Source organism: Dermacentor andersoni, chromosome 6, assembly GCF_023375885.2.
Source record: "Dermacentor andersoni chromosome 6, qqDerAnde1_hic_scaffold, whole genome shotgun sequence".
Classification (NCBI taxonomy): domain Eukaryota; kingdom Metazoa; phylum Arthropoda; class Arachnida; order Ixodida; family Ixodidae; genus Dermacentor; species Dermacentor andersoni.
Genome location: NC_092819.1, coordinates 167,411,278 through 167,430,634, shown reverse-complemented (window position 1 = coordinate 167,430,634; position 19,357 = coordinate 167,411,278). Strand labels below are relative to the sequence as shown.

General features: G+C 45.1%; 1 protein-coding gene across 6 annotated transcripts in view; it reads left to right on the top strand.

The window, feature by feature from the left end:
- Positions 1 to 19,357, top strand: part of LOC126523413 (solute carrier family 41 member 1-like) — a 474,589-nt gene that overhangs the window by 113,562 nt on the left and 341,670 nt on the right. For all 6 annotated transcript variants that reach the window (XM_072288882.1, XM_055066791.2, XM_072288880.1 and 3 more), the window contains one exon: positions 8,577 to 9,370. In XM_072288882.1, the coding sequence (XP_072144983.1) occupies positions 8,621 to 9,370 (750 nt within the window). In that variant the 5' untranslated portion in view covers positions 8,577 to 8,620. The remainder of the gene's footprint in view (positions 1 to 8,576; positions 9,371 to 19,357) is intronic.

The window sequence follows — 19,357 nt, the reverse complement described above, 5'->3', positions numbered from 1 at the left end:
GTAAATGGTTGAAGATGTCGTTCTCGGCATATTTCTTCAAAGATGCGGGGCCATCATCGATACTTTCTGGGAAACCATATATCACAATATTGTTCCGGCGGCTTCTGTTCTCTAAGTCGTCCATATTACTGTATAAATGTGCGACTCGCTCTTGAACCGCACTAGCAGTTGTTTCACACTTTTCAACTTTTTCTTTGCAGTCTTTGAGTGTTGCAAGCGTGTTCTCAATGAGAGACAGTCGTGTTTGGACGCCCAGCATACCTATTTGAAGTTCAGTTTGGGAAGCCTTAATTTCTGTGACGGTATGTAAAATCTGTTGCAGAACATCAGAATCAGGATCAAGATTACCCTTTGCATAAGAATCAGAAGCGAAGCATAAGGAATCGCAAAGCAACATTTTTGCCAACTGCAATATTTTACTTGTTTAAGCTTGCATTCCGTTTTCCGCCAAGTTTACTTGTTCTTGTAATTTGAACCACAGGAGACTGAATAGCTAAAATTTTGCCATCATCAATATTTTACTTCCATTAACTTTCATAACGTTTTATGCCAAATCCACTTTTCCTATTAATTGGAACCATGGGGAGCTGAGCAGCTTCATTTTCGCAATCTGCAGTTTTTACTTGCATTAACTTGAATACCGTTTTCTGCAAATCTACTTGTTTCAGTAATTGGAACCATAGGGAGCCGAATATCTAAATTCTTGCCGTCTTCAGTATTTTACTTGCATGAACTTGCATATCGTTGTACTTGTACTCGTCTTAGTAATTTGTACCATAAATTGCTGAATAGCCAAATTGTTGTCATATTCTCTTTTTTACTCGTATTAACTTGCAAATGGGCTTATCCAGAATTTACACGTCCTAAGAATTTGAACCATAAAGATTGACCAGCTAAATTTTTTGCTTTCTTGAGTCTTTTACTCGCATTAAGTTGCGTACTTTCACAAAATATTGAAATTCAATTTCAATCCTGCATATGGCTTCTACTAGCTTATCCTCCTTTCAGAATAAAAAAAAAATTATACCGAAAGGTGTTATTAGGAAACAGACATCTTAACCCATAACAGCGCCATTGCTGAGGATGACAAGACGAGTAACAGGACGGGTGCTGTTAAAATATCTTCCAGCTAGCCTAGACAGCCACACTCATGAATAGACTTGAATAAACTTCAACTTCAACTCTATAAGAATTCGACGTTCCAGCTTCTGCGCAGTTGTCTTGTTCCCAACACAACCTACCCGAGACGGCGAGCTTAAGTAGAATGCCATCGTTGCAAAAGAGCGTATTTCTTTAGTTTCGATAGCAAGAGACTAGATATGCTGCCGCGAAATGCAGTTTCTTTTGTGGCGTTGCAGACAGAAAAGAAAGCTACGACTTTGCATTTCAAGAACCAACTACATTTTTTCTACTCGTGCGCTTGCTCCACTCGCGCTGCCTTGGCGCCCTTCGTCTTCGTGGGCACGTCAGCACATCGGTTCCGCGACAGAGCCTCCCGCCAGAGAGACAGAATCACGGGGCAGCTTCTGACTGCAGCAGCGCCGCCGTAAATACGGGCATGCAGATTTCATCATCATCATCATCATCGTCATCGGCGTCATCGGCGTCTTATGTCCACTGCAGGACGAAGGCCTCTCCCTGCGATCTCCAATTACCCCTGCCCTGTGCCAACCGATTCCAACTAGCACCCGCAAATTTCCTAATTTCGTCGCACAACCTAGTCCTCTGGCGTCCTCTACTGCGCTTCCGTTCTCTTGGTACCCATTCTGTCACCGTAATGGCCCAACGGTTATCTAACCAGCGCCTTACACGACCTGCCCAGCGCCATTTTTTTCCTCTTGATGTCTATTAGAATATCATCTATACCTGTCTTCTGTCTGATCCAAACCGCTCTCTTTCTGTCTCTTAAAGTTATGTCTAGCATTCTTCATTCCATCGCTCTCTGTGCGGTCCTTAATTTGTTCTCAAGCTTTTTTGGCAGTCTCCAAGTCTCTGACCCATATGTCAGCACTGGTAAAATGCACTGATTGTACATTTTCCTTTTCAATTATAGTGGTAAGCTCCCAGTCAGGAGCTCCCGATGTCTGCCGTATGCGATCCAACCCATTTTTATTCTTTTGTGAATTTCCTTCTCATGGTCAGGGTTCCCTGTGAGTAGTTGACTTAGGTAAACATACTCCTTCACAGATTCTAGAGGCTTACTTGCGATCTTGAACTCTTGTTCCCTTGCCTGGTTATTTATCATTATGTTTGTCTTCTGCATATTAATCTTCAGCTCTACTCTTACACTCTCCCTGTTAACGTCCTCGATGATTTGTTGTAACTGATCCTCAGTGTTGCTTAATAGAACAATGTGATCGGCAAACCGAATGTTGCTGAGGTATTCGCCATCGATCCTGACTCGTAAACCTACCCTGTTTAACAGCTTCAATACTTCTTCTATGGACGCTGTGAATAGCATGGGAGAGATTGTGTCTTCTTGTCTGACCCCTTTCTTTATAGGTATCTTCCTACTTTTCCTGTGTAGAATTAAGGTGGCTGTGGAATCTGTGTAGATATATTCCAGGTTATTTACATAAGCGAAAAACAAAAAAAGAACGTTGCAGGAGTCGACAGACGGCGGCTGTAACATGTAGCGGTGGGCGACACGAACAGAGCAGCGAGGTGACCGCAAATAAACAGGGATGCTGCGCGTGCACGAGACGGGAGGTTGGCGGCGCGTTCTTGTACGTTCGTGCGCGCGTTCGTATGTGTCGAAGTCGGGGCTACTTGTCCGTTAAAACGAGGCGGGGAACGTAGCTTTGGCGAAATCAGGATGCCTTGGAAATACTCTTGACACGGTGTGACAGCCAGTCGGCGCATCTGACACGCACAGCGTTGATAGGGGCACCATGGGGAAGGAGGCGTTCTGCGCTGATAATATTTTGGTCAGCTGTGAATCTATAGGCGTCATAGTGCTAAATCCTGCAGAAGGGGCCTTGAGCGATGCGGCGGGCAGAGATGAAGTAGTTGCATCGGCAGGGCGTAGGTGGCGACCAGGTTGTACGGCAGCAAGAGAGTTAGGGGGAAGTGCCATTATTGTTAGGCCTAACACGAACTGCCGAAGCGCGTCATATGCTTGTAGTCCAGGAGGCAGGACATCGCAGCACTGAACTGGGAGGTATTCTCTAAGAATACACCTAGCGAACATATCCATTTCGCCTGCTGTGGAAGTTCAGATTGGCGGAGCTGTGCTGCGCGTTCGCAGCAATCAGGTGCCACAGCCAATCAGAACTTCAGCAGCATAAGCAATGGACCTCTCCACAAAGTAGACTCTTACAGAATACCGCCCCTGAAGGCAGCATGGCTAACCCTACGTAATATTTGTCCTGTTTCGAAGTGATGCTTTGGAGGTAGAAACACGCCTCCAGTTTGAAAAGTTGGAGAGTACGGCCACCAGGACAGAACTCGGAGCACTACGGTGCTTGCAGGATGCAGCGCACGGAGGTTTCTTCCGGCAGAAACACCGTAATATTAGATGGCACCAGGGTTTTGGCTTACTCGGTGCTAGTTGGTTGCCTGGTGGAATCTTCTGGAACGCGTTTTTCCATGTTCCGGTGTCACCACTGTGGCGATGCAGGAAAAGGATGCGGCCACGTTGAAATGCAAGAACCAACGACTTTATCGTTTAACCTCACGTGCTCGGTCCGCTCGTGCTGTCTTGACGCACTTCGTCGTCGTTGGCACGTCGGCACATCGATGCCGCCTCACTTTCATTCGCAATCACGGTCGCTTTGACGCAATAATTTTCATATTCAGATGATACCACTTGCTCTGGAAGTGCATCGGAAACGACACTTTCTTAATTGTAATTTATTTCTCATTCTTCTTTTCTACCACAAACGTGGGCGTCAAGCACTTTCAAAACTGATGCCTTTGTCGATTTAAAATAAGTCGGCGTTCACGTATTGGGTTCTGTATACAACGCCTTCAAACCTCTCCGCCGTTTGTATCTCCATAGCTACCAGTTCATGCTTCAGCTAGCGGGCAGACACCTTGGCTGCATTGGCTTTACAAGTTTTCAGAACATATGCGAGTGTCTCATTCACTTAGGGGACATAGGGAATGGCGGTGCGATTTCGAGGGCGCGTGGCATGAGATGTGCAGGGGTCTGTAGGTGATATTCTACGGAACGAATGCAAATTCCGAATTATACGCACTCGTTCTTACTCTCAGCAGGTCAAATCCAGATCTGGTCCTGCTTAAAGCAAATCTTGAGCCTGGAAAACTTGCTTTAATTGGAACGCTCAGAGTACGCCGGCAGCTTTCCGAAGCGGATACTCCAAAGGTTTCCTTATTTCCGTGAAAAATTGCTCTTGGAAGCCAGCGACATCACATGCACTGCGACCCGCCGTGGTTGCTCAGTGGCTATGGTGTTAGGCTGCTGAGCACGAGGTCGCGGGATCGAATCCCGGCCACGGCGGCCGCATTTCGATGGGGGCGAAATGCGAAAACACCCGTGTACTTAGATTTAGGTGCACGTTAAAGAACCCCAGGTGGTCGAAATTTCCGGAGTCCCCCACTACGGCGTGCCTCATAATCAGAAAGTGGTTTTGGCACGTAAAACCCCATAATTTAATTTTTGTAATTTTAATCACATGCACTGCGCACTAGAGCTCGTACCGCCATTGCTTATGTCCCTTCAGTGAAGGAGGCCTCAGCACCTGTTCTGAAAACTTACAAAGACAACCGGGCCCATGTTCCTTCCTACAGTTTACAGCGTGGACTGGTACACTGGTACATGTGAAGTACTGGCTGTAGATGGAATGGATTCTAGGTATTGTGTACATAATACACTGCGCCAAAAGCAACTAGGTTTACAAAACAAAATACGTAATTTGAAAGGTAAGGCCAGTATTGCCATTTTGTAATACAAGAAGGCGAAAGTCTGCTGCACATTTGATATTACATCAAGTTATACAATCGAGGTTACATTGCTTTGTAAGACATATTGGTAATGCATTAAATTATACAATATGGGCTAGACTTTTTGGAAGACATAACGAACCGCAATGTGAAGTACACGTGTGGAACTATGGCGACCTCCTCACTGAGGCGCAGAGGCATGCGCTTCTTCCGCAGTGACGTACTTGCGCTGCCATCCTATCGACCTGCAAGAGCGTGCACGCTCCCCCATTGCTCGCCGCCGACAACCACCACCGCCGCCGCTCCCACTGTGACGCAGAGCGCGCGCGCCCGCGTTTCTGCGCAACAACACCTGGCGCGACAGCAATTCCTAAACTTAGAATTCGGCAGATACTTAAGACTGCTTACGTGTGGGAGTACCAAAGGACTATACTGTTTGCAGGCCTCGAAACGCCATCAACGCGCTCAATTTATACACGCATCTCCTGTCGCCACCTCCTCGGCACCGTCACGTGCGCCGCCCAATGACGCACGCAATAGTCAGCGAGATGGCTGCGATGAGGCGTGTGCAATCAGCCACGCACTAGGCACAACTTTAGTCAGCCAGAACCGTGGAGCCACCATGGCGTCGGGGGAAGTGTGCTCGTCTCGCTCCCCGGCGGCCTGGGCTCGATACCCACCCAGACGGAAACGTATATATATATATTTTTGAAAGCCACTTATTACTTTCTTAGCAGAAAACTTTATAAAAAATGTGACGTCAATTTGAGCATTTATTGACGTGTTTTTACTCTTTGCAGCGTCGGTCATTTTCCGTCACGGCGCAGTTTCGCCGAAGTCACCGCCCACACAGGCACCAAAGGCTTTCGCCTTACAAAACTGGTAGAGCCAACATTTGTATTATGTCAAAATGAAAAATACAGCTTGTGACGCACTTGCGAAGCACGTGGCAGCCTCGTGATTTCGTGGGACAATGCTTCCCTATCACCAGGAAAGAAACTGTATTTCACGGCCTTATGTGGAGTGGCTTGCTTTCCAGACAAAAAAAAAAAAAAAAAATGCCCATTCGCGATGATCGCATCCTTCCGCCGACATGCGCAAGAGGCTAAGGCCGCGTCCTAAAATGCGCTCAACTCGCCGTTTCGAACATTTACTGTTTGTGAATAAAACTTCCGTATAGGTGGGTGAGAGCTTTCATCAGTCAAAAAATGTTGGCAGATCGCAAGCCCTGTGGTAATCGATGTTATGCGAAGCAGTGTGCGGGGAGTCTACCAAGTTAACGAAATGACCATGAGAGCACCAAGACGTAGGTGGCTGTTTCACGACCTACATGACACGCATGTCATGACCTATGATTTATGTTCGTCATACACTCTTCTGATACTATGCCAATTTTGGCACAAACCAAGTTAACGAAACGATCATGAGAGCTCCAAGACGTAGGCGGATATTCAATGACGTGCATGACACGCATGTCATGGCATTCATGTCATGACCTATAATTTATCTTCATCATACACTATTGTCATACTATGCCAATTTTCGTACATGCCAAGGTGTAGGCGGCTGTTTCAAGACATACATGACACGCATGTCATGATATTCATGTCATGACCTACCATTTGTGTTCACCATACACTCTTGTCATACTATGCCAATTTTGGTACATACCAAGTTACCGAAACGACCATGGGCGCATGAAGATATAGGCGGCTATATAGATAGATAGATAGATAGATAGATAGATAGATAGATAGATAGATAGATAGATAGATAGATAGATAGATAGATAGATAGATAGATAGATAGATAGATAGATAGATAGATAGATAGATACTGTCAAAGTGGCAAATGATCCCCAGGAAATGCTTCGCATTCAGTAACATATTGTTGGAATGTTTTTCTTACCTTCGAAATACCGGTGCCCGATATGAAGCCTGTGAGAATACGTCCAAGTACGCAGCACGTTGCATTAGACACAAGCAAAATTTTTTCTGGGTGAGTCAGCCTGTGTCAAATACAGCGCGAGGCATAGTGAAGTGATCAATAGGATAAAAAGAGGGCGAATTGGAACCAATGCCTTCTTGGGTAACACACACACGCACAGAAATGAAACACGACAAAGAAGACAAGACAAGCTCTGGCCTAACAGTTGGGCCAGCGCTTGTCTTGTTTTGCCGTGTTCCGTTTGTGTGTGCGCTGCCCAATTTAGGAACCTTATCAACTTGTGATTACAGACACTGATCCCTTCACTGATAACAAATAATACAAAGCAAAATTTACTCCTTGAACTTAGTGTTCTTGTCGTTATACATAAAGATTGGCATTCAATGTCTGCTTGTGAACTGCGACAAAGTATCACAGTCCATCCAAACTCTGTTCAATATGCACAAATTTTATGTGTACATTATTCTTTGATTATAAGATAAGCTCCAAAATATGCAAACCTTTCTTGTGTGTACACCGAGTGTTTATGCCTTCCCAGCCGGGATTGCGTGCAGCGGTAACCTACACGCATTACTCGCTGAGCTTGCCGGGTATGTGCCATTTTGTTTTTGAAGAGGGAGGGTGTATGCAAAGTAGACTAAGCGTTGAACCATCGCAGTTAAAAAAATTATGTGGTTTTACGTGTTAAAACCACGATCTGATAATGAAGCACGCTGTAGTGGGGGACTCCGGACTACCTGCGGTTCTTAACGTGCACCTCAATCTAAGTACACGAGTGTTTTCGCATTTCGCCCCATTGAAATTCGGCCACCGTGGCCGGGATTTGATTCCGCGACCTCGGGCGTAGCATTCCAACACTATAGCCACTAAGCAACCACGGCGAGTCCGTCGCAGTTAGCACCAGCGTTATTTCCAACTTTTTTTCTTAAAGTAGGAGGCAGCCCACTTGCACATCAAAATATTAGAAGTCATACCTCAGGCTGATACCATACCTTTGGCTTAGAGTGCGGTCAGGTTCTCGAGGCATCACGATGTCGATGTCTCAGTGTGCATGAACTGCTTTTTGTGTTTCGGCATAGCTTCTGACCACAAAAATTGCATGTGATAAAGTTTGGGACCTGTACGGTGCGTAAACATAAATGATGTTTGAGATTAGACATTGCATACTATGACACTAAATACACTTGCGTGCATTGCCTTTAGTGTTGCGGCATTTAATTCATTAACAGCTTAAAATATCTCGTTGGAGTTTTATCTGGACATGCGAGTTTTACATGGATATTACCATTTTTATCACAAACGTGCACAATTTTTGCGCATAGTGTGCTCTAAATAGCATATAGTCAACCTGTTACTTGGGAAGCGCAGCGATTTGCACATATTTCTTATTGCCTAGAAGACAATGAGTATCGCAATAGCAAAACGTCGTCGCCTCCGTACGACACCAACACGTGAGCGCTGCGAGGTGGCGACCAATCGAGTGGCGCCACTTCATGTCGTTGCGCATCAATCAACGCCGCACTCGAGACGGTGCGTGGAAACGGCGGCTGCCCCTTTACTCGCAGGACGCCCCATCGAGAGGACGCGCGTGCTTCGTTGCCGGTACGCGTTCCGCTTCATTGTTTAACGGGCAGCGTTTGTCATCGCAGCCCCGGGGCATTGTTAGGTTGTGCAGCCGGGGCGAGCAGGGAAAACAGTTCCATGTAGTTTTTTCTTTGCTGCAGGAATCCGGGAGGCTGACCGAGGTGGGAGCGCAGTGAATGCAGAGATGAACACTGATATTCGGAACGGTGTCTACGTCAAGGCGGACTACAAACTCGAATCTCGAAGGCTTTCGCATGACTTCGACACCGATGGTGAGAACGTCAGTGGCCCTTTCTGCAACAGCCATAACGCGAGCAGAATGGACCGAGCGGCCTGCCCCGAAGCTGCGAAGCCGCGTAACCAACTAGAAAATGGTCACGTCTATAGCAACGTAGGCGTCATCTCGTGCAACGATCGCGACTACGCAGCGGACGATGGCCGTGCCTCGAGGAGAGCAAGTGTCGACTACTACAGGAATGTAGAAGAGTTCCGTAAAGACAGTATCGTCTGTTACTCGGACAACAGCGCAGCCGTAACCGACGAGAACTTGAACGAGCCTACCACGTTGCGTCTGAAACCGAACACTGTCGGAGACGACGATGAACACTCATCTTCCTCAAGCAGCAGGCAAAAGCGCATCTTTGGGACGTCTCACGAAGAATCGCTGCTGAGTATCTTCAAGCAGGCGGTAGTGCCTTTCTTTCTTGGCGGACTCGGCACGGTGTTTGCGGGCCTTATTCTTGACACGGTTCAGTTCTGGCCGCCGTTCCAGCAAGTCACCGAGCTGTTCATCGTGGTACCTCCGCTTCTAGGCCTCAAGGGCAATCTGGAGATGACGCTAGCAGCCAGGCTGTCGACGCAAGCCAACCTGGGGAACATGGACACGCCGAGGCAGGTGTGGGACATTGCTCTCGGAAACATGGCTCTCGTTCAGGTGAGCGCACGCCCGCACAGCAATGCTGCCGTCGCTCTGCTCGATGCTCTAGCGTCTACTCCTCGACTTTGCACAATGACGCGAAACAGTTAATAGCGGCACATGCTTAAAGCGAAACGAAGCCCAATATACACACAACTCTCATATTACGGTTTGCGCTAATCATGTCCTATTGTGAACACTGGAGTCGATATATTCCGCCTGAAAATAAACCGGGCCCGCCTTGTCCCGGAACTCGAGTGGGGATTACTACTCTGGAAACTACCCGCCGTGGTTGCTCAGTGGCTAAGGTGTTAGGCTGCTGAGCACGAGGTCGCGGGATCGAATCCCGGCCACGGCGGCCGCATTTCGATGGGGGCGAAATGCGAAAACACCCGTGTACTTAGATTTAGGTGCACGTTAAAGAACCCCAGGTGGTCGAAATTTCAGGAGTCCCCCACTACGGCGTGCCTCATAATCAGAAAGTGGTTTTGGCACGTAAAACCCCATAATTTAATTTTTTAATTACTACTCTGGAAACTGTTAAATTCTACTATGCTAGCAATTGGGAGAGAGCTCCTTAAACCAATCAGAGCGTACGAGGTGGCTAATTTGGTGGCATCTTCCAGTCTGCAAAATAAAACCACGTACGTTCGACAATCGGACTGCCGGCTGCGTCGCCACACAGCATCGCTTAGCGGTAGCTGCTGTGTGCCCGAGTGCGTTGCATGCGGCGCGGCCCCATTCCATGTCAGTGAGGCGAGGAGAGTGGAACACAGCTCTCCTTGCTAAAGATTTCATCGTCCTTGCAGCCTGCAGACTTGAACCGACTCACCGAGCAACATACTCTACTGCACATGTCCGCATATTCTCTTGAACGATGGCGAGCAGATCTGCATATTCACATTGCTTGCTACGTGTGGCGGGGGGTCACGAGTACCGGCAACTGTTTCCGTTGAGCAAGGGTGATCGCACGCAGCAAACGCTTTCACTGCACAAACGCGAATGATACGAAATATGAAAAGACAGATAATCAGCGCGAAATCAAATGATCCCTTCGAATTCAGCTAGGAAATATAACCTTCGGCACAATCCAAAGAAAAAAATAACAAAAAACGTTTACAAATCACGCGAGAAAACCGTTTTATCCAATGCACTGCGCGCCACAATGCGTGCGCGATGGCGCCATCTACGTATGAGCGGTTCGACACTAGTTATGCAAAACGATTTGTTGTGCGTACTAGAGATACGCACGGCTGCAGTTGGTGCTTGTTTTCGGTGTGGCAAAGTTTAGTTCCCATGACTGTGAAATTTATTCTGAGACGTGCTGAAGTGGTTTAACTCGACATGGTCAGGGCGTCTGCTGCTGGGGACGCAGTGCAATTGCGTGCACACGTGCTTACACGTCAGTCTCGGAGATGACATTCATAAACGTTTATGTTATGAACGTGTCCATATTAGATAGCTTTTGATTAGCGAAGGCAAGCACCACTCAAGCATTGGGCGACGCAGCCCCACATTGTGGGCCCTTCGCGCTGTGCTCGCTTTGGATGCGTTGGCCGCTTTGCATCCCCTAATCTAAAGATGCCTAATGCAGCTCAGTAGTTGACCCTAGTCAGCAGCAATATGTGGAAAAACATACGAGACAGCGTAAAAGCGTGGATGTTTGTTGCGCTGTTTACTTTGACAAGCCTTCTATTATATCTTGATACATTGCTCAAAGAGCTGCTTAGTTTCAGGCGATCATCGCCCTCGAATAAAACAGTTTTGTTCAGTAATTCCAGCAGGCCAAACAAGCCGCAAGGCGTTTAAATTAACTTTTTCGGGATTTGCTTGACCCATTTTCTTCCACACGCTCACCCGTTTTCTTCAAACGGCGTCCTCAAAAGAGCCGTCGCATTCTGTTTATTTATCCATCACTGTTTTACAAGGCAACGAACAGGTGCCGATACGTTATGTGTCCTGTCCTGCTTACCAACTGTACCCGTCACCATTGTAGGTGTGCAAATCTGTTATTTTCCCACACAGAAATGCGTACTTACTTTCTTTAGACTGCTTTCCAATTTTCTATCAACTTTATTAACATACTATGTACTTTTACTTCCTATCAACGCTTGTTGCAAGAAAGTTGGTAGGCTTTGTATTTACTTTCGTTTGAAGAAAGTTTGATAAAAGAATAGTTAAAGGAAGTTGGTAGGCTCTGTTTTTACTTTCGTTTGAAGAAAGTTTGCTAAAAGAAAGTTTTAGAAAAGTTGGTAGGCTCTGTTCTTACTTTGGTTTAAAAAATTATACCAATTGTATTTGTTTAATTCATTTGTTAATTCAAAACTGCGATAAAGAAGCATAATATGCAAATTGGTAATACAATAACTAGTACAAATGCCAGAGTGTCATAGTGATAATTCCTTCCTGCAGTTTAAAAGAAAGCAATAATAGGAGACAGAATAATGTTTGCTGCGTATGGACATATAATCAGCAGAAGCAAAGGTAAAATATATTGGCGTACACTGGCGAAATTGTCTATTTATTACGTTTCTTCTACTCTAAAAAATACTTTTATGCATGTAGAGTCTCTTTACGTCTCCGTGTGAGGCGGAGACACTACCTTTGCTCCATCTAAAACAGTGGCAGCATTGGACTTCTTGACGTATTGTAAGCCTGTTTACTTTTGTTCGCGACGCTTTATTGCCTTTTTCTTTTTTTCTGACCTCGGCTTGTTAACAAACCTTTCTTCGCTATTCTATACAAATTATACATAGAACTTGGCTCTCTCAGAAATACAGTACTTGCGGCTTCTGTTAGAAGTGCCTTTCTTTTAATAACTGCGGGTGATCGCTCTGTTGAGACTGGCGTTGAAGATAAGTACGGCAGCACGAATCCCGTAAATGCTTGCTTGGGCGCCCAACTGAGTAATCTAATATTGCCAGTTGACTGCGTAGTGAAAGTTGTGCACCAAGCGCGGCGTATCTGTTTGTTTACGCGTGCGTGCAAACAGTACGCTTGTTTCACTTCGGCCGAAGCTCCAGCTGCTGTAGCACGTCAGCCATCGCCACGTTTTGTCGTCGTTACTTCTGACGCTAAGAGGAAATGGTCTCACCAATTCAAGATGAGGGCACATATTTTTGAAAACACGACACCTACCCTATTGCAAAAACCAGCGTCTTCCAGTGCCTTCCAATGTGAAGCCAGCACGTTTTTTGGCACTGGATCGCCCAGGGTACGCTGACGCTCGCTGGGACTCACTGGGAGACCAATGAGAACGCTGAATAAGAGCTGGGTCACACTGGAACAGGCGCTGGTTGCAGTGCCATGAAGCTGGGGCGCACGGGTTTGCGCTCTACAGGCGCTGGTTCCAGTACTCAAGGACAAGCGCTGCAAAATAATAAATGCTTTATAGAATTTCATCGCTTTATACTAGTCTCTTATCCTAAATAACGCTATACGTTGGGGTCATAAAATTCAATTTCGTGTCGTAGCTTGGAATAAAGGTGCGTGAGCTGCCTTGTTTATTCATGCACATTTGACACTGAAGATCACTTTCATTTTTTGCCTTTTCCCTTTTGTCATGGCGGATAGCTAAATTCTTGAACGAAATCACGCAAACGCAGAGGACACCGCGTTTTTTAGTAGTTCGCACTTATGATATGACTGGGAGTTGTCGCCGTTGTCGCAGTGTTGCGGAGTGGACATGAAATCCAGAAGTCGTTCAGACGCGCTCGAACGGACCCCGAGTTCGAAGCCTACCGCGGATTGATATTATCGCACCGATAACAAATATGAGCCGATTCGTGCGCTTCAACTTCCGCTATTGTACTAAACAGGGTTCTGAGGCTCAAATAGACACATTTTAGCTTTCGCCAGCTACCCGCGCCGAAATCGGTTCCACCGAAGCTTAGGCATAGCGTATCCTTTCGAGTCAGTCTGCACGCTATCGGCGCGTGTAGGCTCAGGAATCAAGAAGTCTAACAAGAATAAATCACTTTATATTTCAGATTTCGCATCGGTGTTCTTAAATAAACCATTTTTTCATGTTTACAGTGCCAGCACAAGAAGCGATGAGCGCCGATGTGACGCGTCATAAGCACAGGTATATGTGCTGTCGCCGAAAGCTACCAGTACTAGCCTGCGCTTCTCTGACGAAAATATATGACTAGACAGACGTGTCGACTGAAAGGCATGTTGATTATGGACAGCGGATTTGTCTTTGTGATACAGGCGTCTGCTTTAGTTGCGGGGCGAAAGCGCATCTACCATGCCTGTGCGAGACGTACACTTTAAGCAGCTTTGACCCTTTTAGGGAGTTTTGGCCTCGTTGCATAACTCAAGCCCTTACGGGAGAACAATATACTCCATTCGACCTTTGTGTTTGGCGGTTGTATGGGGAATTATGGGAGTTTGTCAATTCTCCTTTGAAGACCAACCCCTGAGCGGTCGCAGGAGTCTTTGTGAGGAACGTTGGGAGTTTTTTATTCCTTTTTTGAACACCAGCACTATGGAAGTTTTTATGAGGAGCTTTGGGAGCTTCTACAAGTTGACATGGGTATTTTATTTTGCCGCTTATGGGAATTTATAGGAGAAGCGATGGGAGTTCTTGCGTACATATTTTCGAAAACGTTTGGCTTCTTAAGGGAGTTTTGAAGGAGACCTTTGGGAAATTATTTTGCTTCCTTGTAGGAGTGCTTAGGTGCAAGTCTGGGAGCAACTGTTCCCATATTTCGGGAGCTTTGCTTAAGGGAGCACTTATGGATAGTTTTGGGAGTTACATTTTTGCTTTTGTTGGGAATATATTGGCGAATGTTTGGGTGGGAATTTTCACAGCTTTAGGGAGCTGTTTTATTAAGGGAGTTTTAAACAGATGTTTTGGGAGTGCATTTTAGCTCTTTATTAGAGCTTTTACAGGTAGGTCTGGCAGTTTATTATGCTCCTAGAAATTTTACGAGGTTGAAGGGAGCTTTCTTGTGTGTGTTTGGTAGATTGTGTCTAACGAGGTGCAAAAACCATGACAAAGCAATAAAATGTCTGGAAATTTATTGCAGTTCCAGAGTCATATGTGCCAGCATGACAGTACAATCAATGACTATTAGCCTAATGAAAGTGAAATAATTCAGTAAATTGGATAGAAACAAGCAAACCAGTTTGACAGAAAATTCAAGCACTTTGCAAGCTTCAGTACAGTTGAAAATCCACAAGTGCAGCCAAAACTGAAATTGAGTGGCTCAAAACATCATGAGTTATTGGGCAGCCCTTGCATGCATTAGAACAGATCACATTTGTTTTGGCGTGTCAACGAGCATGCTGCAATGAATGATTCAAAGGGGGCCAGACAGTACCAATGACCTAGAGCATAATGAAAGTACCTTTGAATACCTCTATGCTATTTCCAATAGACATCGACATACAACTTATTTTCTCATATAACGCACAGTTGCAAAGAAAAAGAAGCCAAGGTAGTACCACCCACTCTGAATCCATTTCCTTAGCACTGTGCAGTACCTCAAATTCAAGCTTGCCAGCTAGAGAACATGACAAGTTCACAGCAAAATGGGCATAATGTGTCAACAGTAATCAAGCAGGCGATACCTCAGGCTGAAGTTAATTCAACAAGGAGACTAGTCGTCGTCAGGGAAAGAAAATCGAAGCAGACAATTCCAGCTCACACTTACATGCATACACAGATGTCACTACGTAGGTTCATGTTGTGATGCTTCATGACCTAAGTGAGCATCAAAGAGGTTCGTTAAAGAGTGGCAAATATGCAGTGGCACATACTCAGTGTACATACACAAGTTTGTGTCAAAAAAGTTCATTGAAGCGCCGCATATACCTAGTGGCCCCGTGAATAAAAAAATGGTCGTGATTAAAAAAAAAATGAAGCCCGTTTTCCTTCTCCTCATTCGTTCATGCGTGGGTCTGACGCCTCATAGCCTTGATGCCTTTAGGTAGGATGCGTGGGTTTATTAGCCGCATGCCTGCTCTCTTCAGTCCAGGTGTTACGCGACACCATCGTGCAAAAGAAGGATGTTCCACATCTGCCCACCATGGCTCTAAGTGGCGCTGGCTAACACTCCAAGGGCCACGTATACCACACATAAATACCCAAGTTAGCACATTTGGTAGTGCATCGCGTGTGTACTACAATGGTTGTGGGTTCAGTCACCACCAGAGACGAGGTCTTTTCGTCTGCTTTCATTACTTTTGTCCAATATTTTCTACATTTCAATTTCAACCACAGCTAATTACACCAATGCTTTTCTTGGCTTAATTGCCTGCGACCGCTATATAGTCAGCAAAAATACGGTAACAAGAAAATGAAAAGAAAGAACTGGAGGACAGGGTCATCGGTGTTCAAAGAAGCACGTTCCTTTTTGTATCTTTAACCAATATGTGCGTCCAATAGGTAAGTCCTCTGCCTGCTTATCAAATGACAATGCAAGAGATGCAGCTGGAACCCACAGTCAAATATACGTACAGCATACCAATGCATCTCCTCCGAAGGTAGTGAAGAGCACAGGTGGTCGTAGAGTTGCGTGCCACGGTTCCTTTTGCCAACCCATGGAAAGGAGCATAAGTGATGCTGTAGAGCTTGCCGCTTGAAGCAGCGTTCAGGTAGCCATTCATAATCGTGCACGTAGTATGCAATGTATTGTAGATATTTTCACGTGGTAGTGACGGTGAAGAAAGCAGCAAGACTGTGATCAACGAAACTAGCGTTTTATTGGTTTTATTGGGCGAACTTGTGCCCTCAAAAGCAGGCTACACTCAAAGAACGAAAGCGGCGAATACACTCGGCGATCGTCGAAAATCTGATCAATGGTTCAAGCGCGTCGGCTTTTATACAGCAGTCGTCGAATGTTCCAGAGTAATCGCTGGGACCCACGTGCTTTCCACAAAGTTCTACATTGTTCGCGTCACGCACACATGCAATCAGATTACACAAGGTTCGGTCACAGACAGCGGATAGAAACATCGATAAGATTCCAGAAACTTCCGATACATGCAGGCGCGTCCTGCGCTGTGCGATAACATTTGTTAGGTGGTGAAACGTGTCGCCCGATAAAGACAAGTACACGTGTCAATATCGAGGCAGCTTCCGTCCTGCAGCAAATAAAGTGATCAGTTCTAACCAAAATTTTTAGATGTAGGCACTTTGGCAGACGAATGTTTACATGTTGACGTTTCCGGGATACCAGCAATAATTTCATTAAACATTATATAGACCATTCATACAGGGATGGAAGCAGTCAAAGAAGTTTTGGAGCAGCTCTGGGATCAGCAAATTTGACACACTGGAGCATGAATTGCCCGTTTTGGAGCAGTAAATACATGTTTACATGAGTAGCTTGGTAAAGGTCAATGAGTGAAATACAAGCATATGAAGAAAAGGTGTTCCTTATTTTGCTTTACAGAGCGAATTTGATTATGGCAGATCAGTTCTGGGGAAGCCTGCAAGGCAAGTAAAATTCATGACAGGAAAAAGTTTCACCCACCCTACTTTAGCATGAAGCTATGAAGGAAACCTGTACAGGTTTCTCGGAAACTACCCGTAAATTGCATACTGGATGTGACAACTAAGTGTGGCCAAGAAAAAAATTAGTGAGGGCTTTCCGTGAACATCGCCAACTGTATGTTCATAGGCTTACGTTAGTGCTACTCAATTTTTTTTGCGTTGTGAACAAGCAAATAATATGTAATTGTAGTGAATGTTTATTTCCATGCTTATACAATACGGTACCAATGCAAAGATTGTGGAATACGCCAAGAAATGACTGATAACAGCGTTAGCAACCTAGGTCAAGTGTGGTCTTTTTTTTTGACAAAAAAGAATACAAAACGTGCAAATTTTTCTTGAAAAATTTGCGTGGCAACGTGCCCCGCATCAGTAATATAAGCGGTCTCAGATGGAAACATTGTCATCAGTGCACTGCATATATTACAAATGTGCAAACCTGGGGCGCAGTCTTGTAATGGTTCGCAAAGCGAACTGTTACGAAGATCGCGGTACTTCGCGTTTGGTAGGGACTGTTCTTGCACGCCAAAAACTGCTGACATGTCCAGAAAGCACTGCAGCTACGCATTCCCAGTGCCCCTAATTGACAAAGTTTGCGTAAAGATTGATGCAATATTTGGTGCGCAGAAGTGTTGTCACGGTCAGGCCAGTTTATTTTCACTTTTAATTACTTCACGGGCTTTCTTTCTCTGTAAAGGAAGTCTTCGCAAATCCTTGGCTGTTTTAAATGCTGCTACCAGTCATATGTAACCATCATACAAAACTTTTTCACTGACATTTCATCGATTAAGTAAATTTAAAAATTTAGCTAATTAAACATATTCATGCCCAATGATTGAGAAATATTCGCAGTGGCTGCCATGAACAACACTCTTCAAGGTACAGTGAACACCATTCGAGTAGTGCCCTCTGGTAATTTTTAATTCTTGGCAACCTGCATTTGAGATAGCGGAATATCGCAGAATAAATGGGAAGTGACGTACTGGTCATTGCATGTTTGCCAGTATTTTACATCTGTTTTGACACACTGGTTGGAAAAAAGACATGAACGGGCATGTTGATTGCACTTGAGCTGTGGTATACAAGTTTCCCTTGTCGTGCAACGGCATCTACATCAGACAGACGGGAAGGGGTATCAATTATTGCTTGGGCGAGCATAGTTACAACCTTCATAAAAGTTAATGAAGTAGGTCCCTTGCCATGCAGTGCAAGACCTGTGGATGCAAACTAGTTTTTTTTAAAGAATGTCACACTCAACTGATGCGCGACATTATTGAGTCTAATACCATTGCCAAATACGTTAGGGTGTGCGTGAGTACACCCTCCTTATCTTTATCAGGCAAGGAACTTTAGCTTCTAAGTTGGTTGGCACGTTTTCAGTGAACTGCAGCCGTGTGCTTCTTGCAAGGCTGTTGTTTCAGTTGTTTTTGTCATATGTGCTATGAGCGGCACATTTAATGTGCAGTAGGGTAATAGAATAAAACCAGTTGGAAGATAGCGCTCATCCTGTCACCTGTACTTTTTCTTTCTTTTTCAAACTGAGTTATGCTAAAGCAAGAGAATAATCCATTCAGTAAGTTTGTACCTTCGAACCAGTTCAGTGTCCACAGAGCGCAATGATGCTATTATAAAGGGACATTGAAAATATTGTTTATTTTCTTTGAATAATTAAATAAAGTTTAGCATTAAGTTTCACACTTCATTTTGCAAGTTTTAATTACCCTAGTATAAATTTGTATTCTAGAATGTGAAGGATGAAAACAAGCATTTCCAACCCTACACATTTCCAATGACATGTAATCACTAAACCTTAGAGGAAAGGCGCTACGATCTCAAACAGTCGCAGCTTCTTTCCACGGTTGTTGTATATAAATGCATTACGCACCGAGAGAATATGGGCAAATCTTAAAGCTAAAACTAAGGTAAAGGCTTGTACCAACACGCTTAAACACGGGAGAACATTTCAAGACACATAGTGCAGAGGTAAGAAAAATAAATCATGGAGTTTTACCTGCGAAAACCACGATCTGATTATGAGGCACGCTATAGTGGGCACGCTATAGAATCATTTAATTTTGATCATGTAATTTTAACGTGCACCGAAATCAAAGTACACGGGTGTTTCCGCATTCCTCCCCCATCAAAACGCGGCCGCCGTGGTCGGATTCGATCCCACGACCTCGTGCTTAGCAGCACAACACCATAGTCCCTAAGCAACTATGGTGGGTACAGTGCAGAGCTGTGAAAATATTTCCTTTACCAGAAATAAGTTTTTGGCCAGGGGCTCAAGAACCGGGGGGAGTCGCGCCCTGTCTGGCGCTGTTCACAGTGCCACCTCGGCAAACCGGGACATTTGCACGCGAGAACGAGATCACCAAGTCCGGCCATGGCTAGTAAACCATATGACGATACATTAACAAAATATGCAGTAACTAAACAAAAGGACGAGTACAAACGAGACGTGTCCTTTTCATTTAGGTGACATATTATCTACGTGTCAT